At 43.5% G+C, this 27,020-nt stretch overlaps 1 protein-coding gene and 2 pseudogenes across 1 annotated transcript; 2 read left to right on the forward strand and 1 right to left on the reverse strand.

The window, feature by feature from the left end:
• The first annotated feature begins 4,686 nt into the window (after window positions 1-4,686).
• LOC119341697 lies at window positions 4,687-6,342 on the forward strand (annotated as a pseudogene).
• Window positions 6,343-6,774: 432 nt separating this feature from the next.
• Window positions 6,775-7,071, forward strand: LOC119342029 (ATP synthase subunit 9, mitochondrial-like). The gene has a single exon (XM_037613866.1). The coding sequence runs from the start codon at window positions 6,799-6,801 to the stop codon at window positions 7,039-7,041; it is 243 nt and encodes an 80-aa protein (XP_037469763.1). The 5' UTR covers window positions 6,775-6,798; the 3' UTR covers window positions 7,042-7,071.
• Window positions 7,072-22,673: 15,602 nt separating this feature from the next.
• LOC119335637 lies at window positions 22,674-26,101 on the reverse strand (annotated as a pseudogene).
• Window positions 26,102-27,020: the final 919 nt, after the last annotated feature.

The raw sequence follows: 27,020 nt of genomic DNA on the forward strand, positions 1-27,020 counted from the left end.
GGCGGAGGCCACGTGGCAGCCGCGGATTGGCTGCGGGCGCGGCGGCGGACGCGTCCGGCGCCGTCCGGACGTGTCCGGCGCGAGGAGAGGAGCGGGGAGTTAGGGTTAGGGTGGTTTTGACCCGGGATTTCGGGGGAGAGGGTGTTTTTATAGGTAGAAGGAGCTAGGAAGCTCCAAATGAGGTGCGGTTTTCACCCACACGATCGTGATCCGACGACGGAGAGCATGGAAGTGACTTAGATGGGTTATTGGGCTGTTTTTGAGGGGTGTTGGGCTGCAACTTAAAAGAGGCCTTTGTGGAGTGCGGTTAACCGTTGGAGTATCAAACGAGCTCCAAATGACCCGAAACTTGACAGGTGGTCTACCGGTGCTATACCGGGTCCACTTGGCAAGGCTCGGTCCATTCCGAGAACGTTCAACACCCGCACACAAAAGAGACCAGAGGGGGGGGTGCGCCGGTGCATGTGTGAGTGTCGAATTGCGAAACGGACAACGGGGAAAATGCTCGGATGCATGAGACGAACACGTATGCAAATGAGATGCACATGATGACATGATATGAGATGCATGACATGAATAAAATGCAAGGACAAAAGACAAAACCCAACCACGGAGGGAATATCATATCACATAGCCGAAAATGGCAAGAGTTGGAGATACAAATATGGAAAGTTACATCCGGGGTGTTACACTACGGGTCCATAGTTATTATCTAGATGGCTTCTTATCTCTTTTTGGATCTCAATACAATGTTCTCCCACTCACTTGTGGAGATCTATTCAATGTAAACTCTTTTTGCGGTGTGTTTGTCGAGATCCGATGAATTGTGGGTTTATGATCAAGTTTATCTATGAATAATATTTGAATCTTCTCTGAATTCTTTTATGTATGATTGAGTTATCTTTGCAAGTCTCTTCGAATTATCAGTTTGGTTTGGCCTACTAGATTGGTCTTTCTTGCCATGGGAGAAGTGCTTAGCTTTGGGTTCAATCTTGCGGTGTCCTTATCCAGTGACAGAAAGGGTTGCAAGGCACGTATTGTATTGTTGTCGTCGAGGATAACAAGATGGGGTTTATATCATATTGCATGATTTTATCCCTCTACATCATGTCATCCTGCTTAATGCGTTGCTCTGTTCTTATGAACTTAATACTCTAGATGCAGGCGGGAGTCGGTCGATGTGTGGAGTAATAGTAGTAGATGCAGGCAGGAGTCGGTCTACTTGCTATGGACGTGATGCCTATATACATGATCATGCCTAGATAATCTCATAAATATGCGCTTTTCTATCAATTGCTCGACAGTAATTTGTTCACCCACCGTAATACTTATGCTATCTTGAGAGAAGCCACTAGTGAAACCTATGGCCCCCGGGTCTATCTCTTATCATATTTGCTTTCAATCTACTTTTATTTGCATCTTTACTTTTTGCATCTATATTATAAAATACCAAAAATATATTTATCTTATCATACTATCTTTATTAGATCTCACTTTTGCAAGTGGCTGTGAAGGGATTGACAACCCCTTTATTGCGTTGGTTGCGAGTTCTCAGTTTGTTTGTGTAGGTGAGTGGGACTTTTGAGGAGCCTCCTACTGGATTGATACCTTGGTTCTCAAAACCGAGGGAAATACTTATGCTACACTTGCTGCATCACCCTCTTCTCTTCGAGGAAAACCAACGCAAGCTCAAGACGTAGCATCCACTATTTGTTCGATAGCAAGCAAACTCTTCCAATTTAGGACCTTCAGTGATCTTACAACGAACATTGTAAATGATAATCAACGAATTCCGGTGAAATAGAAGATCTACGGGTCACCATAGTGTTCTGATACACAAATAGGATTCCGTACTCTTAAACAAGAGGTTGCCACTTAGCATAAGGAAAGGGAAGAGTAAGGCCAGCATTGACTAGAGCTACTGATATCTCGGGACACTATGTGAAATAGCTACGATATGCTTGCTATTCTTGGAAGATAAGTCATGCCTTAGGAAACTAGTCATGTTATGATCGAATTGGAATGTGCAGGCTTTGTGACTACCACTGCTTGGAGGATCAAGAAGCCTACTAGTTCACTCTTCCTGCGATATGTGATCAATCGCTCCTGCTGGTTGTACAGATTCTATCACTGGCTTTAGGTTATTCCTTCTCGGACCTGACGTCTCCATCACTACTAATAAGGAAGGCCACTTTCTTTTGTATCGGGCCTTCAAAACGCAACGCAGTAGAAACATATAGCTGAGTAGAGAGTGTGGCCGAAGCAGCCATAGCTTAGCGATTATGTTCTTATAGATAAGGATTAGACGGATGTAGACAACCAATAAATCTAAGGTGAACCAATAGAAACAGAGTCTGGTGGAAGCGGTCATCCCGTGGGGAGAGACTCAAGAATATGATAATATGATGACTCCGCTGCGTTGTTCTGCTGACTAGCAGTTTCCTCTTCTAAGTAAATAACCAGCTTCAGTTCATGCTCCTTGCTGGCATAACCATATTAACCTGCATTGGATAAACAATCGAAACTCCCTAATTGTTAATAGTAGGGTAGCGAAGTAGCAGGGGTTGCACGCGTCATCAAAATTCTAGTATAAGGAAGCGACTGGAAGGGAAAGGTGATTACAAAATACAGATACGTAAGGGTTGTGTTTATTGACTATCACAACAAAATGGGAAGAATTTATCACACATGGTATCAGAGCTGGTACCTTCACCCAAACCGTAGAGGCCGGCGGTGAAGAAGGAAGTGAGGGCGCCTGATTTGATTAGGCTTACTGTAAGTTTGTTTGAAGCTCCGGAGTCTAGTCTACCAATGGGTGCTATGGTGTGTCCTCCCCTCTAAGGTCTCGCTTGGATAATCGACTCTTACGACACACATAGGAGAGGGTTTTTCCCAACTGTTCATGCCTCTCGGCTATGAAATAAAAGAGTGGACTCTTTGAAGCTAGGTATTAAGCACAGGAAGGTATGGGAATATAGCGAGCACTTTCTTAAACCGAGATGTGAGACTACTAAAGAGGCAGGTAAAGTGGGAAGTGGGATTCATGATGCAAGCTTATGAAGAAAAAAAGAGATCTCATTAATGCTTCTAAAAATAGTTATAGCAATCCCTCGCCATCTGAGCCAGAACGAATCCCGGTCAAATCTCTAAATGCTTTTAGCATTCTTTTCCCTCACATTTCCCTAATTCTTTTATTAATATGGGAATGGGAGCAAATGAGGAGGCATCGAGTCGAAGAAATGAATTGCTCTTTGGCTAGTGGAAATGGGGTTCTTGTCGTCAACGAAGTAACTGCTCTATTTGGAGAGTGGAGCCAGCCTCAAAGCCGCCTTGGTTCTATAGTAATCTCTCAGCGTTTGAGTTGACTAATCCGATGGTACTTGAAGAAGAGTGAAACGACGAGATTTCCTTATAGGAGGAGAAGGGGATTCCTGTTGCTTTTGGGTGGGTCCAATCAAGGTACGAAAAAACTCTTTTCCCACGGCTCAGTAATACGGTCCTATCTTACCATTCTTCTATCCTTCTTCATCACGAGACAGAAGCATAACGCTAATCTATGGATGAAGGAAGGTACCAGAAAATTCATTATGACCTAGACCTAAACCAGGCTGATATTGAACAAAGGAGGAGTTCTTGTTACTACTTCTCGCTGGCACCAAAATAAGTTTCGCCTGATTCGGACCTTTTGTGGTGGTCTGCCAAGGACAACACCTAAAAACAACCCTTGTGCCATGGAATATTCCCTTTCACGATTGGAGAACCTGGCTTTGATGACATTCCCGAGGAAGGTATTTTCCCTACTAGGCTCGTTGCTTCGCTTATTAAACATCAGAGAAGCGAATGCCTCTCGTAATTGATTGAAAAGTGCTCGCCTCTAGTTCTAGAAGATGCCTACCATGTACCATCCATGGAGGAAGTAGTGTGTTATTGTAAGTATAGTATTATTTATCAAGTGTCCCAAAGGATACACCCCACTTACTAAATATGCCTGTGGATGCGACATCTAGCTCTATGCAATGAAAGCAATGGGAAATGAAATTCTGGGTTTGATTACTGGTACAAACTAGTTCAAAGCTAGCGAGAGCATAAAGAACGGTAGATTCCATTCAACTGGTAGGTCAAGCCCTTACCCATAACACTTATTCAAAATGGGCTATCCGAAAGAGGAGATCAATAATTCCACTATCAATATGGGTAGGCTGCTATATCTAGAAAGAGAAGATGAAATGTTTTGGATTATTAGCAAAGGTACTTATTTATTACTCAGCTAGGCAGTTACAAACCTATTTATTTACAAGTTCCACATGGGTCTGGTCAGGAAGACTCGGAATCATTCTCACGACCACCCCACACGGGAGCGGCTTCTCCGCCAATCGATCATCACTTGCATACAAAAAAAGCCCATTTTCCAATGGAAACCTGGGGAAATACAGTTGCTCAATTCATTCGATTTCGAAATAGCGTATAAAGTGATTCTTGCAATTTCACTGCAGGCAGTGCAGCAATTCTCGCGGGAATCTCGGTCTTGTTTGGGCCGATTCCTTAACGAGAGCCTAGTCGAAAGGGCCCATAAAAAGAGTAAATCATTTTCGGTATGGGTACGTTGGCCCCTACGAGGGGCGGTAAGCAAGGTAGAGACCATGGAGCAGGACCGCGAAGGGTCTTCCCATCTCTTCTTGTTATTGTCTTTGTCTGAGATGCCCGGTTCACCAAATGAGAATTCCAATCGAGATTGTGTGAAGTAAAGATCTTTTTCTTGAAAGCGGATTTCTCCCTTCAAAATATCATCCATCTAATTTGTTAAAGTATGGAATTCTCACCCAGAGCTGCGGAACTCACGACTCTATTAGAAAGTAGAATGACCAACTTTTACACAAATTTTCAAGTGGATGAGATCGGTTGAGTGGTCTCAGTTGGAGATGGGATTGCACGTGTTTATGGATAGAACGAGATTCAAGCACGAGAAATGGTGGAATTTACCAGCGGTGTGAAAGGAATCGCCTTAAATCTTGAGAATGAGAATGTAGGTATTGTTGTCTTTGGTAGTGATACCGCTATTAAAGAAGGAGATCTTGTCAAGCGCATTGGATCTATTGTGGTTGTTCCCGTGGGAAAGGCCATGTTAGGCCGTCTGGTCGACGATTTGGGAGTACCTATTGATGGAAAAGGGGCTCTAAGCGATCACGAACAAAGACGTGTCGAAGTGAAAGCCCCAGGGATTATTGAACGTAAATCTGTGCACGAACCCATGCAAACAGGCTTAAAAGTAGTGGATAGCCTGGTTCCTATAGGCCGTGGTCAACGAGAACTTATAATCGGGGACAGACAAACTGGAAAAACTGCAATAGCTATCGATACTATATTAAACCAAAAGAAAATGAACTCAAGGGGCACAAATGGGAGTGAGACATTGTATTGTGTCTATGTTGCGATTGGACAAAAATGCTCGACTGTGGCACAATTAGTTCAAATTCTTTCAGAAGCAAATGCTTTGGAATATTCCATTCTTGTAGCAGCCACCGCTTTGGATCCTGCTCCACTGCAATTTCTGGCCCCATATTCAGTGTGTGCCATGGGGGATTATTTCCGCAATAATGGAATGCACGCATTAATTATATATGATGATCTAAGTAAACAGGCGGTGGCATATCGACAAATGTCATTATTGTTACGCCGACCACCAGGCCGTGAGGCTTTCCCGGGGGTTGTTTTCTATTTACATTCCCGTCTCTTAGAAAGAGCCGCTAAAAAATCGGACCATATAGGTGCAGGTATCTCGACTGCGTTACCCGTGATTGAAATACAAGCTGGAGACGTATTGGCCTATATCCCCACCAATGTGATCTCCATTACATATGGACAAATCTGTTTGGAAACAGAGATCTTTTATCGCGGAATTAGACTAGCTATTAACATTGGCTTATCCGTTAGTCGCGTCGGGTCTGCCCTCAGTTGAAAGCTATGAAACAAGTATGCGGTAGTTCAAAACTGGAATTGGCACAATATCGCGAAGTGGCCGCCTTCGCTCAATTTGGGTCAGACCTTGATGCTGCGACTCAGGCATTACTCAATAGAGCTGCAAGGATTCCATAAATGCCCAAACAACCACAATATGAACCACTTCCAATTGAAAAACAAATTGTTGTGATTTATGCTACTGTCAATGGCTTCTGTGATCGAATGCCACTAGACATAATTTCTCAATATGAAAAAGCCATTCTAAGTACTATTAATCCAGAATTACAAAAATCCTTCTTAGAAAAAGGTGGCTTAACTAACGAAAGAAAGATGGAACCAGATGCTTCTTTAAAAGAAAGCACTTTGCCTTACCTGTGAATTAATTAAAAAGGTTGCCCCTTACTCGCAGATGTAGGAAGAAGGCTTTTCTCGCCAACTCAACCCCAATAGGCTATTTTGGACTTTTTGCACATAATTATTAAATTTAATTTTCGTGCCATGCGTAAACCAAGCTGCTGAGAGTCTACCCCATCCACAAGGGGGAGCTGCTCTAGTAGTTCAGGATACCCCACCCAGCCCCTCAAGGGTTGACGGACCCCCTACCTATACGTATACCTGATGATTACCTATACCTGATGATTTTTCAATCGACAGCTCATTTTCTTGAATATGTGACAAGCCTTGAAAATTGTGATAATATGTATCAAATTAGTGCTCCGCATAACCCAGTATTTGAAAATTATGGAGGTGCAGGCCCAAGTACTTCGAATCATCAACAAGAAATCCAAGAAAGAACAGTGAAGGACAAACGTGACAAGAAAAGTGTTTTCTCGACTCGAGATGTTAGAAGGTGCTAAATCAATAGGTGCTAGAGCTGCTACAATTGCTTTAGCCGGAGCTGCTGTCGGTATTAGAAACGTCCTCAGTTCTTTGATTCATTCCGTGGCGCGAAATCCATTATTGGCTAAACAATCATTTGGTTATGCCATTTTGGGCTTTGCTCTCACCGAAGCTATTGCACTGTTTGCCCCAATGATGGCCTTTCTGATCTCATTCGTTTTCCGATCGCATAAAAAGTCATGAGATCAAAAAAGAAATGTGAGAATGTAGTTACAAATGTAAAAAATGTCAATATCTCATTCTCTTGTTCTTAAATCATGAATTGGATGATGTGCGTTTCATCAAGTATGAACATATTGCATTTTTTGCTATGCAATTTCAGTACCGGATCGACGTCCATTTATTTCTATGTCCTCATCCGTGTGTATGTCTGTGTTAGATAGGCTCTGGAAGGCCTTACTTTATTAACAGGTAGGGCGCGTTACTTTTATTCTTTTCTTGCTGCTTACCCGCTTGTTTAGATTATTTACTTGCCCTTTCACTTTTTCTTCGGCTGTCACCAACTTTGTTCAATGCTAGTCCGTAACCCATGAATAAGGGCTCCGCTGGCTACCGGGTTCAGAGAAGTTTGTAAGCTCTTTCTCTTTTTTTCGTTTTTCGCCACCTCCTGTGTCTTTCCGTTTAAGGTCTTTAATTCGGCATTAGCTTCGTTAGAGAAAGCCATGCGTGAACTACAAAGCATGGGATCCTGAACACCACGAAGGAAAGCATACTACTTTTCAATAAGGTCTGACTTCAGAGTGGAGAGACATGAACTTGTTTTAGGCGTAGAAAAAGGCATGCGGTATGAAAGATTGATTGAAAAGAGGTAGGGACTAGTCTCGCTGCTAAGGGAGAAGGAGACCTCTGTCGGAGCAAGCTAAAGAGCCCACTTTATATCATCGATTTCAAGTAAGGCACTTGATCAAGCCTATACATCCGAGAATTTCGCTCCAAACCAAAGACGACTTGCTTTGCTGCATTTCTTGGGCCGGGGCTTTACTTGATTTTGGCGAAAGAAAGGCCATATGATCTACTTTCTGGTGCCGGTCCCTTCACAAAGATAGCCCCTTCTTGCTCTTATTCTTATTATTATTCTTATTCGGTGGAATACAAGAGTTCTGAAGTTCATTTCTTTCAAGTGAAAGTTGCCTATCTTTCTTGGTTCGGAATCCAATCCAGTTGAAAACAAACAATTGCCCGATGGCAAAGTCAGATGAAAGGCTAGGAGTGTAAACCATGTACGAGCGTGGCACAAAAAGTGAAATGTTTTGCAGCGAGTGAAGCGTAATACAATCAAAAGGAAATGGGGTCGATGCTAAAACTCAAACAGTTCCCCAGAGGGGGCCCTAGGTTGAAAGAGCGAGCTACATTCTTTCATAGAAGAGAGAAATAAGAGGACTGATGCTTTCTTACTTCATCTTAATATAGGGATTATAGCATTGGAATTATGGAATTCGAATGGATTGAGTACATCAAGATGAAGAAATTAACATAATAAGCAATATTCTCAAAAGATTCGGTCATGCGAGAAACCTCAGTGTGCATGGCACTAAAAAAGGGTACAAAGAACATGAGATGAAAGCAATGGCTGAATAGCCGGGGAAACACTAAATAAAGACAAGTGTCATCCGGACTTACTTGATTGATTGAATCGAGTGATGGAAATGCCATTGAGAGATTAGAAGGGATAGGGAAAACATCAGATAGAGGTCATGCTTCTGCTCAGTCCAAAAGAACAATCTGAGTGAGGATAAGGTGGTTTATATTAGGGTCCGAGAAAGCAACTTGACATGCCAATCCTAACAAGAATTCCACTCCTTCCGGTCATGTCAGAAACCACCTCTTGGAAAGCAGATTGAAAGCCAATCGTTTTAGAAGATGATGACCCTCTTGTGCTCCTACGTTCCTGCTAGTTGGTGGATGAAGAATAGGAGAGAGATTGCTTGAGTAGAAGATAACCCGCGAGAAGGATGTTTTGTAGCGCTTTCTCATACAAAAGGAAAAGGCGTCATTACCGAAGGAAAGATCCCAGCTTTTCATTGCTCTGTCGCGCCACCCCTCCTCTCAGAGCCGGTTCTTATCCATAGATTTTTCAGCTAAAAGATACGGTATATATATCAATGAAAGCTGGCGCCTTTGGTTCTAGGCACGACTGGTACTTTTTCTCATTTATTGGTCTAGTTGGAAAAATTTCCCCTCAAAGAGCAAGTTTTCTTATATATTATGCTACGCCCTTGCCCTTAACCTTCCTTTCTCTTCTATAAAAAGGCTAGATGTCAGATGTAACTGATGCTTATATTCTAAATATGACAAGATAGAAACCTACTATTGTCGTAAACAAAAACCCAAACATTAGTAACTAACAGAGCTTTCCTATTTTAACTATTTCCCTATAAACCATGATTGATATACCAATCAAAAAAGACTTCTGAAACTAAACTAATCTATTGATTTATGCCCGTGCTTCTTCTGTTTTTGTACGCAGAAGGATGTCTAGGAGGAACAGATCACTGAGGTTAATAATGAGAAGGTGAAAAGTGATGATAGAGAATAGATGCCATGAACAAGTGTATCAGTTCAAGAGTTAAGGAATACTATTGGGAAGATTGGGCATTGGGTTCATCTTGTTATTGACCATCCCTTTTCAACACATATCTTTTAGTATACGTCTTTTTAGTTGCTTAAAGATTTCAGATATTGCTTTTTCTGTTATAGGAAGTGTTGCGTTCTCCTTTAGGGTGTTTGTCAGTGGCATCACCCGATAGGGTGTGTGCCCGGAAGAGAGAAGAAAAACATGTTGCTTGCTATTTGTGGTTGAAGAGCTATTTTTCCTATCGAACGGGAATTCCGAGGGATGTTTTTTGTTGTCGATTTGTAGCAATAGAAAGATAATGGAAGTGATTGAATAAGTTGGGTCATGAGAATGGAAGTTGGGTCATGTTGATACTAGATCCATGTCTTGATTATTCGACTTTTCCGTTCCAATGCACAATACTATGCATTCCATTCCAAAGAGCGGTTTCGGTGGGTTGATACGATTTCCACTTTGATGGTCCTAAGTTGGCATTCTTTGCAGATAACTTCCATCTCGCCATAGACGAAAAGTACCCAATTTCATGCCAAGAGACCATGTAAGGGTTGTACGACCCATCCATATGATAAAAAGACTCACAAGCCTAAGAGCAATTCCTTCCTTCCCTATCATTAATTAAGGACTGGCTTGCTTCGAGAGAAAGGAAATCTGAATTCCATAGTCGTCTTCCTCACGAGATGGAACAACTAAAGGTGTAGCTTGGAAACATACTTTTTTTTCTGTTGGATTGTGCTCCAGAGAATGGAATAGTAACATGCGCTCCCGAGAGGCGGCATTAGTTTATGGTTCGAAAGCACGAGTCACTCCATCCAGCTATACTTGCATTGATATAGACGATTTGAGCCTTTGAATTTACTTACTACAAAACAAGCTATGTTCTCCTATATATTTCCTTGGGCTCACTTTACAAAAGAAAAACAAACTACTCCTCTTGATGTGGTCAGAGCGAAGTACTAATAGGCACAGAAACAACAGTAATATCTTTCATTCATTTCATCTGTATGGTATGACATGACCTCTTTTTGCTCCCCATTTTGTTGGAACAGAGGCCTCTGTCTACCGGCCTGAAAGGAGGGTCTCATGCTTGTAAACTAGCATATATCTTGCACAGAATGAACCTTCCTTCAGTCACAACGAGAAGCACTATCGGGGTCTGAACGAATAGAAAACACAATCAACACTTCATATCAAAGTCAACCAATGTTTATCATATAGAGCGGAATCTTCATTCTAATTTGATTAGCCAACCCTCCCTCGAGTCGTATGCTTTCTGATCACTCTCCTATGCTGGTTACTTTTCTTTCAAACGTTACGTCGTTGCAGGTCCTCGCCCTTCAGGTTGAAGGAGATGTGTACTCGACTTCCTTTAAGTAAGTTGCGGCCCATAATAGTAGAGATGTATAACAACAGTAGCTTAACCAAAGGGATAGACTTGAACTCTTCCACACCCCCTTGCCAGAGGTTTTAAGAGAACAACCTTTTGGGGATACCAATTCCACCCATTCGCAGCAAAGGAACTAGCACTTTCTTAAGCTTTCCACCGTTCTTGCTTATTCCCCTTACTTACCCAATGAAAGATATAGATTGGAAATTGGAAGATGGTCGTCCATAGTTATCTTGTTGAAAATACCCTCCCTTACTCATCAAAACGTTGGAAGCGACTTGAGATATCTTTTGGGAAGAGAGAATAACAATAGATGCTCGATATGCATATTGATCAATCGAACTCCGTGTCCTGCCAGTTCGCTAAGTAGACTCACTCTACCGAGGGGCAGAAGAAGATCAAGCCGATAAGGGGAAGCGCTGAGGAAAATCTCTCTCTTATCTAAATATAAGAGCACGCTTTATCTCTATGCACACAGAAAAAGGGGATCTTGTGATGATGGAAATGGTATGTATGTGGACCACTTTGGCTCGGCCCAAAAGCCCCTGAGCCGACTATCTCCTGGCACAGTCAAAGCATTTCCTTGCCCGAGGCCTTCTCAAAGCTAACTTGAATCCGAACAGCTTGCTGCTTCTCCGAAACCTTCACCAGCTTGTGTATCCTTGTAAGGTCGCGGACCTGGCGTAAGAACAAGAAACGTGAGTCTAGCATGACATAAACCCAAACCCCGGCACTTTTGATACTTCTCATCTCAGGACAAGTCACAGAAGAGGTAAGGCGCTATAGCCAGTGAAGGAACGAGAAAGAAGAATCAGTGGAATTGACCAATAGTTTATACCATTACGACTTTGAATAATCACTAATAGGTGACACCAATGGAATATTTTTGGACCCTAAGGCTCACGTTGACTCCGTCCTTTATTGAATAGCCAAGTCGTCGTGAGTAAGTGTACGATCCATCACACAGACGTCCCTAAACCTCAGTAAGCCTTTCTAGATGATGCATTTCCCTTCTTATCTATCGATGTATTCATCTGAGGCCACAGGCAGGTATATATCTACGAGTGGTTTATATAAAGGAGGGTCTTGATAAGAATGTTGTTTGGAAAAGGGGAAACAAGTTGTGCTGACTGAGGCTCAGAATACGTTCTTGCACCAGTCCTTTCAAACACACATAGCCTTTCTTCTCACAAATGTGAAATTCCGGAACTCTGTGTGTAATTTTTGCAACAACGATAGGGACTCTGCCGAGGGCTCCCCGGTATGTTCTAGTCTCTCTTTATACTGCGACGGGAGCAAGGCGTAAGGCTGTGTTGTATGTTGATCAAGGAGGTGCTGTATTGGCTGTAGCTGCAAGAGGTCTTGAGACAGAAATTATGCCATTATTGCTTCTTTCATTTAAAAGCTTGAGTCGGTTCTATCTAGCTAAGTTATTCAATAAAGTAGATCGAAGTGTGTGATGCTTGTGAGTTTGGCAACTACTATATACGATATTTATAACAATACTTGATACTTGGTTTATGACTTCCTCTACCTAGACCCACACCTACTTTGAATTTCACTTAACAGAGCGGCGGATCCAATAAAAAGGGACTACATTCCAATCCTACTTACCAGAATAAATAGTTGTATGGCATTCGAACCCCACCTTCATGGTTGTATTCTAATTAGCTGGAAATGTATGATCTAAGCTTCTCAACAGGCATTCACTCAACAGAGCACTTAATGAGTTTTCTAATGGCTTGGAAGACTACTATGTTTCTTTTAAGCTTAGTTGCAAAAGAAAAGCAAACGGGAATGCGGGTCCATTTTGTAACGCTTACGGTGATAAAGAAAAGTAACTCCCATCCGCGTGAGAGGCATCGCTACCTGGTCGGGCCTCGATTACTTTCCTTGTCTCCATTCTGATTGATTCGCTTCTTCGCACAAGAACTTGGTTCGCCCCTTACTATAACCATCCCACTCAATCTTTTACACCGATGTTTCGTACTCTCTCAACCAGGTCATCATAAGAAAATACTGCCAAATCTTTCTGAAATGAGAGAAGGAGGGAAGGCGCGCTACAACTAACTGCTGAAAAACGCAAGATTAGCGCTAAGAAGCAACCCTAGTTTAAGTACTAGCGTCCCACCCCAACGTTCTTGTACTTCAAAATACTCTCCCCCGCTTGCTGCTCGCCTCAGCCAGATGTGGCTTATGTAGTGGTCGGCATTCCTATGTGCTCCGACTGATCCCCACTGGAGATTATATGAGGGGTCTTGGAAACTATCGTGACACTTTGGTGATGAAGGTCATCGGGGTGACTATGGAAGGATTCCGTGGTAGTCTCTGACTCCCTCCAACTCACTCAATATCAAGAACATGTCGTGAGCATGGGGTTCGGTTAGGCTTGGTTGAGTTTGTAAGAAAGGATAGTAGGTTGAGGGGCTTCATTGATTAGTAAACCTACGTTGCTGGTAAGGTCGGGACCGTGGTCGTCCGTCTCCGCTTTGCCGGCCGATAAGATCACTGAGATTGACCAGCCAGCTAGGTAGGTTTGGCTATTCCTTTCTATTGAAAAGGAGTCAGCTGTCTGCGCGAGTCACCTTCCTTAGGCTCCAAGTCACCTTCTTCTAAGCTCCGCTGGACGACACGGCATTCTCGTTCTATAGGCCGGCCGTACTTTTGATGGTTCCCCAGGATCCAATAAATCCACTTAGGTCTACGTTGTCGCGATATTGTTCTATGGAAGCGGGTGGGCTGCTTTTTAGAAGTTCAGCCCGGTTTTTAATTAAAAAATCAAAAAGGGGGAGGGATTGACCTTTCTAACGCATATTCAGTCATACCAGCATGGCCCCACTGATTTGTTTTCGATCAGAGCATCAAGTAGCGCAACTCGGTTCTACTTGACTAAGCCCCATGCTCGTCCAAGGAGGGAGTTTGCTTTACCCAACTCCCCTTTTTGATAACAAGGCAAAAACCTCCGATCCGACATTCATGAGTTTTGAATGAAGAATGAAGAGTGCCATGCCCCTCTTTTTTTCCCCCTAAATCTTGGATTTGGAAGTTGGTAAAGAGCCACCCCTTGTTTAAGTCAGAATGAGTCCCCGAGACATTGACTTCCGCCAACAGTGAACTATTAAGGATCGCATCCCGCGCATATTCTACATTATAGCCTGCAACTAATTCAGCTTCCGCTACTGGGAGACCAGACGGAGCTCGATTAGTTTCTGCTAGACGAGGAATAAGGAACATAACCAATACGGCGAACAAGGGAATACCAGACCATATCTACTTTTGCGCCATGACAATCTCACTCGAATTACAGGGACCTACACATATTAGTACAGTATACCGGGGTCCCCGGCCAGAACCACACGTGCAAGTTTCCCTGCATGTGGCTCGTCCGTGCTTTTATCCGAGGCGCTGCCTGCAACACTACATGGGAGAAGAGGGTTGAACTGCAAACTTTCATGTTTAGAGCATTGCATTGTCTAAGGGAGTAGGGTGAGTAAGCTGCCCTACCAAGCTAAGCTTTCGTCGAAAAGGCGTCACTGCTTCCTTTTCGACGCCCGCCCTTTATTTAGATGTTGGGGCAAGGCAAGCCCAAGGAAAGTCTAGGTTGGCGCTCCATCTCGGCCGGCATCCTGCTCTCAAGAGGGTGTGGTCCTTGAGAAAACTAGTCATGTGTTGTATTGCCCCAACGCAGGGGCATTTGGTGAGGAGCTACGGTCCGGTGGTTGACAAGCAACTGATCAGAGGCGACTGGACTGGAGTGCTTTCATCACATGATGCATGTGGGCTGAGCCATTCCCATCCCAAGTGGTGGCCCGATTCGGCCTGGCCTGGTCGGAAAGAGATTCTAAATCTCGAATATGCGCACCGAGAATAGATATCTATGTTAGCTAGCGGGGGCGGGCTTTCCCCTGGTAATCTCGCTGCGTCCTCTGACAGTCCGTCTCGTCTCATCTTTCGTTGGATATACTTGTAGCTAGCCATATTAGCTCCACATTCCACCCTTTTTGATTTTTGAAGAAAAAGGCAGTCATCAGTCACCCCTTTCCTATTTAGCTTTGCATGCTGCCTATTATGAGAATAGGTCCCGGTTCAAGCGGCCCACCTTTCATCATCATCTATACCAGCTGCCACACACGATCCCATAGGAACGATTTCATCGCCCTAAGAAGCAGAACGCGCCATCACCTACAGTCGTTTCCTCTGCCGGGGACTTTCACGAAATGAAAACGGGCGGCATCATCGTATGCTTGACATTAGTTGCCCTGGTGTATATCCCGGAGTACTCCTATGACCGATCTGTCACCCATACATGAAGGCCTTGGCCCCGTCCCGTGTGGAGAATGCCCCCCTTACGGCACGGCTTAGTCTGTTATTTTCTTTTGTCAGACTGGATTCGGACCGCCACTTCTCTGAAAGCATGGTTCTTGCCTCCCTCTCTCCTCCCTCCTTGGAGCTTGTCCATTCATGGGAAATCCCTTGCTCTCACATTCGAGTGTTTGCTCGTCATTTAGGCTGGTGAGTGACATTTTTGCTCATTGCAGTCGCCTCCGGGGTTCTTCGCACCTAGGTAGTACCAGGACCCTTGTGCCCCGGACTGCACTGCCCGCCCGATGACCCAAAACTCAAAATGAGCCTTGCGACAAGACGCGGACATTGCTCATGCTGCGGTTCCCTCCAGTCCGTTCCCGGGTTGGGTTAGGGGAAGATCCGAGCGATTGCCTTCGCGGATCCAAACGTGCTCACAAGGCGCACAATAAGAATAAGACCAATAGAGACTTCATAAGGGACCATTTCAGCTGCATATCGTAATGCTCCTAGAAAGGCATATTTCGACTATAGAGGACGTTCCCAACAATCCACGAGAATATCATACCCAACTATGAACCGTACGACCACATCCTCTGTCACCCCCACCGCGCTTACGACTCTATACCCCAACCCAACTTGCTCTGGCCCTGGGTCCTCCCACATCTCTTCCTCGGTAAGCGGACCGTGGAAGCTGGGGAGTATCCGCTTGGGATTGATAGAAAACAACATATCTTTTCTCTCCTGACCCCTATAAAAATCTAGTGGAAGTCCGGTCGCGTCGGAGACATCTTTATCTGATTTTGAGGCTTCGTCGTCTGGCTCCTCCAAAATTATGTTAGGATCGGCTGGCTCATCCTCATCATCCGAAAAGAAAACAGAGACAAAACAGATTTGTTTCAATGACATATCTAATCAGACTGAAATTGATGTCGAAGACACGATCATTCACATCAACTGAAGCAGGCAGGAAGGGTGCGGAAGCTACCATTTAACGAATGCAATGCAAGCAAGGTAGCTTGCTTACTCTCCATCTAGCGTGCGTTGGCGGCAAGGAAGGAGGCATTGGAAAGACTAGACCATACACTTTAATTAGTACAAGAAAGAGGCATTAGGGAAGCGACTAGTCGCTTCTGGCGAAGCTTAACAAAGGCCGGCTACTACATAGAGACAACTACTACCAGTCATGAGCGATAGTGAAGCCGTCAGAGGCAGAAGCTGTCGCTTGACGGACGAAGCCGAGCCCATACGATAGGCGGGCGAAGTGAGCGAGACCAAGACGGGCAAGATTTGGAGTGGTGAAGGGGGCCTACTATACGTAGACGTGATTAGTAAGCGGTTCAAGACATCGAACGAAAAATCAAGTGAACTAATGAACAGTGTGATTGATCAGACAAGTACCAAGGAGCAAGAAAACGTATGCGCTTTAGCAAGGGATGAGCGCGAAATACGTTGCTTGTTCTTTCGGTAGCCTTCTTTCATCTGAATTTGCTTGCGAGCAGTCCTTGCATTAGTATGAGTTCATTGACCGCGTAAGGGCGATCCATCTTGATGACGAATTCCACGATAACGAGAAATAGAAATTAATCGTTCGATGTCTGCTCGTTCTCCCCTATTCAATTCCCAATGAACAACATGATCTTGAGCTATCATTTGTTCAATTTGGTCGATCTGATACTTAGTTAACTCATTCATCTTGATGTTCCCACTGATACCTAATCGATAACGAAGCTAAATGGGTTTCTTCGGTCCAATTCCATCCATTCTTGTTGAGGCAATTCTTACTTGTTCATCGGGAAGTGATCTAGCTCCTGAGATATATGACATTCTTTATCCTTATATTTTCCTGGTCTTCTCGGCTGGGATCTACAATCTACACCACTCCAAACACAAACGCAATATCTTGAGTACCCGGAACCATGTTCAATACTGCAAGAGCCCAGCTGTAGCCCCCTAGAATCTTCGGCTCCTCGTTTTTATTCAATTATGAAATGACTCATTTTGATGGAGATTTGTAGCATCATTCAAGTAAATAGAAATTGAGATCGTAGAAACATGAGCTTGTGATATAGCTACACCAAATTCCAGACCAATTAATGCTAGAACTATAAATAAGGGACCAAGATGTCCTATGAAATAGAAAATATTATTCAGAAATAGCATAGCCCAAGCAAACCCACTTAAAATCTTTACTAAACTATGACCGACCATCATATTAGCAAATAAATGCATTCCTAAGCTTAATGCACGAAAACAATAAGAGATTAGCTCAAGGAGTACTAAGAAAGGTGCTAACACAGTGGGACTCCCGCAGGTTATAAGAAGCTAAAAAAATGAAGCCCATGTCTTTGAAATCCAACGATCGTAATGCCTATAAAAATGGAAAATGAAAGAGCCAAAGTAATGAGAAAATGACTTGTCACTCTGAAGCTAAAGGGTATCATACCCTGGGGATTACGAAATAACAAAAAAGTAAAAGTGACTAAGAAGCGAGGGAAAAACTTTTGTTTCACATTTCCGGAAAGACCACCTATTTGTTCGTTTACCAGGTTCAGCACGAAATCATAAATAAGCTCGACCAAGGATTGCCATGCATTTGGCACTGACTTTCCACCTCCCTTTTTCGTAACAAAAAAAAAGAAAACCGACCAAAACGACAGTGACCAGCATATACAAGACTGCATTTGTAAATGATAAATAAAAGTTGCCCACATGAAGATCAATTATTGGGATAATGGCAAATTGATCCAATGGGGTATTAGGGTAGGCATCAGGCAGATTCTGGATAAAATTATCCATACCACCACCCGCCCGAATATCCTATAATATGCCCTGCCAAGTTTCGCCATTTTGGTGGCGGGCTCCCAATACTGTTCTAGCTAAATTGACTGCTCCCTGTTCAGATTCATTTTGGCCCAAATACCCTTCTATTTGTAAAACTATTGTGACACCGGCAATTCGCTCAGGCGTTGGCGTTATATCCAAGTTTGGCGTTATATCAAAGTTCTGAGAGATGTTGGTTGGGAAAAAATCATGTAAATCGGGAAGACGGGAACACTTACTACGAATTGGTTGATTCGTTGTAATAGCAGCAAATAGCATATTTCTATCCTTCATATCCGTAGAAAGAAATCCCATCTCCAGGTAACTCCATCTTTTTCAGCTCTGCTCGCTCACTTTTGAAAGGAAAGGAGACTGATCTTGACGTCGGCATTGGTTTTTCCAACGAAAAACAAGAACATTCTTTCATGAACTTCCATGACAAAATGCTAGTTGCCTTGTAACGCATACACTGGAGCGTTTGTCCCATCGACGAAGGCCACTATACGCGTTTTCTGAAGAGCAACATTCTCTTATAACCAAACATCGCAAAGACAGAAAGGAGTATCCTGAACGTAAGGCCAATGGCTAGCAGACTTCGCTGAACACTCACGATATTCAGCTAAAGCTGGATGCATATTATATCTTGCCTTGGTAGAGTGAAACTTTGAACCCAACACAAGGAACTCTCTCGGTTTAGCGATATTGATGGGTTCCAGCCTCATTCCACTACCCTAAAAGCATTATAAATATATAAAAGAGGGGGAATGGATTCTACAAGAAAAGGCGGGCAAAGGTAGTTCAGGGGTCAATTCTTGGAGCATAGCTCATTTCTAAGTCCCCAACCCATCTCGTGCTCGTGCTGTACGCGATCGAATCTTGCGGTCGGATAGAGCAATGGAATCACCGAGTCGTATGAAAAGAGGGCTCTTCTTTTTAATCTTAACACAAAGGCTAGCTCCCCTGGGGGTTGTCATATTACAATCATTTGTATTACTTTCCTACCAATCCTGAACTAGCTATGACCCTTATAGCGAGCCTCGCTTTACCGTTTCAGATAGAAACATATGGCGCTCCTAAAGTCGATTGGATACTTTCTTTTTTATTGAATTAAGCTAAGCCGTGGAATTTCTCACGTGAAGAACTCCTTCTTATGAGCTCATGGACTTGATCAATGCTAGTTCAAGTTCACGTCATATTAGGAAATTAGTTCGCTAATTCGTTTATTTGCCAACGAAGAAGCCTTGCGCTACTCGGAAAGTACTGACTAGAGGGGGGATTGTGGATCCACAGTCCTAGCCATTCTCACAACGGGATAATAAAGCGAACAAAGACCATGAGAAGAGATTACAACATACAGAACAAAGCCTGTCAAGCCAACCTTCCCTCACTGCAAAAATGCAACATCCGGCGTACTCATTGGCTTTGACCTCAGATTCATTACTTGCTAGAGAAGTAGTTTACATAATTGTCATAGCTCCAATGCGATAATCTTGTTAATCAGCAAAGTCGCTAGCCTAAATAAGGAGATTACAATCGCTTGACTACAAAGTAAAGAGCGGCTAATGGGAGATTGCTTGAGTAGGCTCAGTAAGGGATTACCCGCTGGCAGGGTGAAAGAGCTTTCATTAATAGTATGAACTGGTGGATCAGCAAGATAGCTAGAGCTCCTTAAAGGAAAGCAAAATCCAATTCTATATTATATCAAACTATAAAGCAAAGATGAGGAAGCTATGCCTTTACACGCTCGAATTAGAGGAAAAAGGGGATATGCAGTAGTAACAGCTTTTCTTTCAGTAGTAAGCAGGAAATGCGATTAAGAGAAGGGTACAAGAAGCGATCCGCGCATTTCCTTATTTCACAATGGATTTGACTCATTAGAGAAATCATTTCTTAGGTATGCTACATTCTTTGAAGAAAGAGTAGGTTCTGCTATTTAAGACTTAGAGGAAGTGATTTTCGGGAACTAGCAGACCGAGCCAATCAACAAGAAAAGTCTTTCAAGCAAGGAAGCCACCAAGCAAACCTTTAATAAGCATCTCTAGTGCGGTCCCTTCTCTATAGAAAGAAAAAACCTGCAGTGAAGACTAGTCACATTAGTGAAACAAGTGATTCGCTGACATTCAATTCAAATAGAAAGAGTAGTCACAGCTGCGACAAGTTGCTCTAAGAGGAAGGAGTTGACTTACTTTCAATTCCTAATACAGCAAGAGTGGATTTTTTTCATGTAGCATTTCTACCCCTATAGGATTTCCCATCTTAACCAAGAATGGGTGCACACCTTGTACGTACCGAGAATGGGTGCAGCCCACCTTATCTAAAGTAGCCTGAAATTCGTTCCTCTACAATCCAGAGCAGTCCGAACATGTACCGCGATCTGGACGTACAAAGAATGTCGTACACTTGAGTGACCCCCTTTTCTGTGACCACCACCAAATTCAAAAGAAGAGGTGAGATCACCCTGCAAAAATCCTTTGTAGCTCTTAAAATATGGGCCAACCTCTCCATTAATATTGATACTCACTGCACCTCCTTCTACCACTTGTTTAATCCAACCTCTCTACTTCTCACTAAAGAAAACCCTTTTTAAGCAAAACCTCTTGTAGAAAATCCCAATTCACCCTGTCATATGCTTTTTCAAAGTCTAGCTTTAGTATGACCCCCTCCCGTTTAGTCCTCCTAAGCTCATGAAACACCTCATGGATAGTGACCACCCCATCTAAAATATTTCTGTTTTTCATAAATGTTGTCTGACTCTTACTCACCACCTTATCTGCAACTCTCTCAAGCCTATTTATCAGTACTTTAGTCACAATTTTCTAACAAACATAGTATAAACATATTGGCCGATATTGCTTGATAGTTGCAGCATCTTTCGTTTTAGGAATCAGAGTAACCACCCCATAATTAAGTCTTGTAAGTTGCAACTCCTCAGCATGCGGGCTATCAAGCATTCTTTTGACCATCTCTTTAACCATCTCCCAAAAATGTTTCTAAAAGATTACTGGTAAGCCATCTGGGCCAGGAGTTGTATTGGTTTCCATCTCTTTAACTACTAACTCTATTTCCTCCATAGTGAAAGGCTTAGTCTACTCTTCATTGTCTAGTTCTGATAGCATGTGCTCTGTTGACCAAGGGGCTTCCACCAAGAGATATGACCCCCCTATCCTCTGAACCAAATAGTCTCTTATAGTAACTAGAAATGTGTTCTTGCAACTCTTTCTCATCTTGTATAACATTTCCTTCATGTTCCAAAGAAGCAATATTACATTTTATGTGTCTTCCATTGGCAGCACTATGGAAGAATGAAGTATTTGCATCTCCCTCAAGTAACCACTGACAAACTGACTAACAATGTGGACTGCATGAGCAATGTCAGGCCGGGTCATAGTGAGGTACACAAGGCTGCCTACGAGATGACGATAGTGAGTGGTATCCCTCAAGAGGAGTACCATCACTAGGGCGCAATTGGAGATGGAGCTCCATGGGTGTAGCGGAAGTGTGTGTATTAGTAAGACTTGAGCGTGAGATCAAATCCTGAGTATAGAAATGCTGAGAGAGATAGTAACCATCATTAGTTTGATCAACCTCAATTCCCAGAAAATAATGGAGAGAAAATCAATCTGACATCTTGAATTTCTCACTCAACTTTTTATTAACAATAGCAATGTACTTCTGATCATCTCCAGTGATCAACATATCATCAACATAGAGAAGAAGCAAGGTACGACCGCGGTCAGATGTATGAGTGAAAAGTGCAGGGTCATGCTCACTAGAAGAGAAACCAGCAGCTTGAACCACAGAGCTGAACCGCTCAAACCAAGCACGAGGTGGTTGCTTTTTTCCCATAGAGGGCCTTTCAAAGGCGACAAACATGACCATCAGGAACTTCAATACCCAGAGGTGGCTGCATATAGAAAAAAACTCATGTAGATCACCATGAAGGAAAGCATTTTTACATCCATTTGAGAGATTTGCCAAGATCGAGCTGCAGCCACAGCAATCAGAGTACGAACAGAAATTGAAACAATGCAACCATACTATCTATCTACGATAATTTGATTGCTGACAACATGATAACATCACGCTTCTCTTTCTTATTCTTATTTATATAACTGTCACTTTACGAGGCCGAAAAAGTGACACCGTCACGTCTCAGGGTCATATGCCTGGAACAAGAAGGGCCGTCGTACAATTTCAGCGATTACAAAAAACAAGGAGGCGGGCTCCCTATCCCTCTTTGTCTTTCCACTTCCCTCGTTCAGGAACAAACACTTCACCAAATTCTTTCGAGTCCCAGCCCGGTTTTTCCCCACTAACCAATTATGTTACGACCACTGAACAAACTTGGTTGACGAACATGGTTTATGCGCTGCTAATCTAGCGGCTTGTCGAGCATTTGACAAACTCACACCATCCATTTCAAATGGGGTTTGTCCCGTCGACACACGAGCAATCCAACCCGTCGGACTTCCTTTTCCTCTTCCCATTCGAACTTCTGTGGGTTTCCCCGTAATAGGAAGATCTGCGACAACTCTTACCCATATCTTACAATTTCTTCGGAATTGTCCACTCATAGCACGATGGAATTGTCCGATTGTAGCCCGACGCGCTGCTTCAATGGCTCGATATGAAAGACGACCAGCTCTATAACTTTTGGTGCCATATCTTCCAAAACCAAGTTGTGTACAATCTGGTTCTCGACCCCTACTACATCTGCATTTAAAATATTTACTATATTTCGTACGTTTCGGATATAGAACATCCCTTCTTATTTTGACTATATGAGATCCGCACTTTGACACCTGAAATTCCGTTACGAGTAGATACTTCCGCAGGAGCATAATCGATTTTCTGGTTAAATACATTACCAGATGTTTTTACATACTTTCTGCATTCAGTTCTAGCTATTTCCGCACCCCCTAATCGACCAGAACAACAAATACGTATCCCCTCCACCTCTTTTGGCATTATTAATGGAATATCCTTCACTATTTTACTAAAAATGAAATGAAATGAGATTGGATTGTTCCTCAGTTGAAAAGAGATGTCTTGAGCAATCAGAGAAGCACTTTGATAAATAGATTTGATCTTTACCGACTCAATTAAGGTATTAGTGTTTGTTTTATTAGACAAAAAAGATCGCATTTTTTTCACTTCGTTCAAATAAGAGTTGTACCCGTACGGAATTATCCTCTTTCTCAGTATGATCTCTATCATCATCTCTATTCCCTTTATCAATTTTCCTATCCTACCTAGGTCCATGAATTTCTCTATCAATTCCATTACCTTATCCTTACCCATGAGGTTCCTACATTTGATCCTAAATTGAGCTAGGAGTTGTTTCCGGGCATACTCAAAAACAAGGTTATTATACACCCCAACCCCATCCCTTGGAAAAAAGAAGGTAGCGCCGAAGAAAGGAAAGAGCGATATGGTGGTTTTTGTTGTTCCCGTGAAGCGAAGATCATTCCCTTGGCGAATGAAGTGGATCAACCTCTTTTTGGCTTGGGCCAAACACTTTTTATCGCTGGTAGAGCTTTCTAAAAAAAAGCGATGCGAGAGCGTATTCTCTTATATAAGCTTCCTCCCTTTGCTCCCCCCATCGTAGATGGTTCAGCCACACCTGGTGCCACGAAATGATTGAGAACTAGGACGGGGTCGAAATGCATTTTATTCTTAGTATTAAAAAAGTATTGCATGACCGAATAATTCAAGGAGGGGCGCACAGCGCGGAGGGTCCTTTTTAGTAGATGACTCATCGGGCCGTCAGAGCGGGACTTCTTTGGTAAACATAACTTGATTCTATTCCTTTTTAGTAAGGAGGCGACATTTCCCATAAGGAAAGGTATGTCATTTACAACCCCGGCGTATTGAGGCCGCTTGAAGGCCCCGCTCACCCGAAGTGATTTATCAAAATTCTTCTTTCTCGATGGTGATCGGTCATGGTATCCATAACGTTGCAGCTTTTTCACCCAAATCCGGATTTTGTTTTGCTTCTCCCGGTTGATTGACTCGACTCTTTTCCCTGCCCCCCCCCCGGCCTCTCACTTCATTTCGTTCTTCCTCTGTACCCTCGCTTGAATGAAGACACCCGATCGGCCGACTTTCCCAAATGTCGGCCACCAGCCCTTTTCCTGTAGTACGGGTCTTGATTTCTTGTCTTGTTTTTGTTTTAGTCGTGGTGGTCGCCCGGGAAGAAAGAAGTGAATGAATATCCTTTTGGGAAAATGTAGAATAATACACCTACCGAGACGAAAGCCAAGGGCGAGTTTCATAGGTGGACGTATCGAACTAAAATAAGATCTAAGATTGACATCTTGATACAATGATTTACCATAATAATAAATAGAGTCAATGGTGATAGAGCCGTGGGAAGAGCCACCTCTTTTTTGCGGCGGGGGCTTCCATTTACCAGCGCAGACTACATACACGTGCTCTCTGAACCGCGCTAGATAGTCACCCATTACACGGCTCTCAAACCTAACCTGTGGTGGATCCCGGGGGACAAAGCAAAGTCAAAGCGTTTGATCCTTTGTCCCATACTTTGAGATCTTCCTCCCCGCCGGTCAAGTAGCAACGCAGCTCGTGATAGGCTTAGCTTAAGACGCTAACGTTCGGTTCGGATAAGTAAAGTCCCTTCGGTCGGTTCGCTCAGGTGGTCTTCCCTTATTTTCCCTAACGTTCATAGTTGTTCTTGTTTGAGAAAGGAGCACCGCCAAGTCCACTAGGGGCACCCTGAATGAATAAGAAATGGACAGCTGAGGTCAGGCTTGCATGAAAAAAGAAGATAATAAGTTAGATGTACACACCAGAGGTTGGTAAGAACTGAGGGACAATGCCCACCCCCCTCACTGGGCCCATCAGCGAAAGCAACTGCTACTTAATCGTAGGTTTGCTTTCGTGCAAGGCCCCCGCTGCTGGAACAGACGGTTGTCATTTTCAAGTAAACGCCCCGCCCCCTTTCTTTGCCCGCCGGCCGCCTAGCTCGTTATTCTTTGAGATATGGATAGAGTCTCGCTTCGGGGCGGGGGAAGCATGGATTCGATAGATCTATCGAATCCATGCTGCAAGCAGAAAAGCGTAGGCTAAAAAGGTAATAGTCTAACGTTGGGGTAGGGCGCGCCAAAACAACCGGGGGGGCGGAGGGGTCAATACAAAAGTACTATATTCTTTCCACTTACTTTCATTGGCTAGGTTCCTTTTTTAGCGTGCGTACTCTGATCCTCTTCTACGAATCTACAACTCTCTTTACGGAGCGAGACGTCATCTATATCCCTAAAAGTGGATTTGGATTCCCATTTATTCTTTGAATGACAGCTTCAACTAGGCTCCACCTTAGAGAGGGTTTTCGGTTTGAATCAAGATAGGGTCAGGGGCGCGTCGGAACGGTAGCTGCTTGTCTCATCCGAGAGTCCAATCTCTTTTGTGCTTGCTTTTGTGTCTTTGAATAAAAAAGAAAGAAGTGTGTCGATTTAGGCTCCTTCCCTTCCACTGCATAGCTGCGTTATCAGGTACTACGAGCCCTCTGCCCCACGCATCTAACCAACTCGCGTGGTTCACCAGTTCCACCGAAAACTCTCATTTGTTGAAGCAGAGCATACTGTGGCGTCGAGCGAGAAAGGTCTCTTTTTTGGTTTATTCACTAATCTGAAATGAACCTTAGCACTTGTTTTTTTATTGATTCCTGGTGCTAGGCTTCGCAGAATCAATCTATCCGAACCGTAGACGCACTTTTCAGATCAGTGACAGCCTCTCCAGCAAAGCTGGGCGCTGGGGCCCTGGATGCGCTAGCGATCGGCACATTAGGGGAGTACTTGCCCGGGTTTCTCGGCCTGGTATCCTTATCCTCGTGTTCATGATATCTACATTCAACTGTGCCCCGGAGACATGGTCGAAGGACGCCCGCCCCGTGTGTGTCTTTCATGACATGCTTTGGTCCCGGGTTTCTTCCTGTGGTCTTCTAGCGTTAGAAGAAGTCGTGTCCATCCCGGACATCTGCAACGTCCTCTCACGACTTTTTTGGGGGGACAAACAAAGATCAGTAAAAGACGGACCAAACCCATTTGGTGACTTTCGCGGTCGACCGCACTGGACCGACTTGGATCTGAACTATGATTCAGATCATGTCTTACCAAAATTGGATTTCCTTTTCGTGCCATATGTCGCTTAGACTTTACTTTTTCCCCTTTCCGCCCTCTCCTCTATTTGTTCGATAGGGTCTTCGTTTTATTCAAATTCTAAACCCATTGTCGTCCATAGTTTCCTTGTCGACGCGAAGGGGCCAGCAGCCCCCAAACCAAAGTCTGAGATCAGAAGTCATACCGCGGTTGTGGCTTGAAGGCCGCATGCAAGTTCTGAAATATTTAGAGAGTATGTATTAGTACGAGATCGCGCTATCAACTTGTTTCATCTTTCTCAATGATTAGGACAAAATTGTATCCCTTAGGAATCATACATGCACCTTTGTTTGGATGCCGATCTAATATTATTACAATACGAAATACTTGAAGGCCACACGCAATTGACTCACCTACTTCTTCTTCTTGTTTTCTCCGACCTAGAGAACTCTTTTTTTCAATCGTACGAAGAAACTCCATGAAAAACCCAGCTATCACTCCTATGAGACGGCTAACTCCCAAATCCCGATACATTCTTTAGAGTCGACCAAAGGACTCGTTGGTTTGGACATAGTTTCTTTGTTCCTGTGTTTCTGTTTTGCTCTCCCCCTTTTTTCACTAAGTTTAGTTGGAATGGAAAGAGAACTTCCTTCAGTTTTTCTTTTTTGTTTGTTGCCTGGTTCGGTCTCTCCGAGTGGAATAAGTGGGTCTTTCTTCTTTTTCCTGACAAATGAAGGTCGAAACTGAAGATCGAATCAAGCAGAGTCTGGATTCCTATGTTCGTACCAACTCAAATGATTGATGAATTGGATCTTGAGTATGCTCACTTTGCTACTCAGCAAGGGTGAAAGAATGACAAAGAGACTGACATCACAGAGGATGGGAAGGACCCAATCGTCTGTCTCTTTCTTGGTCCACCCTCCTGGTGGGTACTTTATAGCTCACAACACGAGATAGGCAG

The sequence above is a fragment of the Triticum dicoccoides genome, chromosome 7B (assembly GCF_002162155.2).
Source record: "Triticum dicoccoides isolate Atlit2015 ecotype Zavitan chromosome 7B, WEW_v2.0, whole genome shotgun sequence".
Lineage (NCBI taxonomy): Eukaryota > Viridiplantae > Streptophyta > Magnoliopsida > Poales > Poaceae > Triticum > Triticum dicoccoides.

What these genes read in the sequence shown, in the direction of transcription:
- LOC119342029 (XM_037613866.1), top strand. Translation starts at nt 6,799, where the DNA reads ATGTTAGAAGGTGCTAAATCAATAGGTGCTAGAGCTGCTACAATTGCT.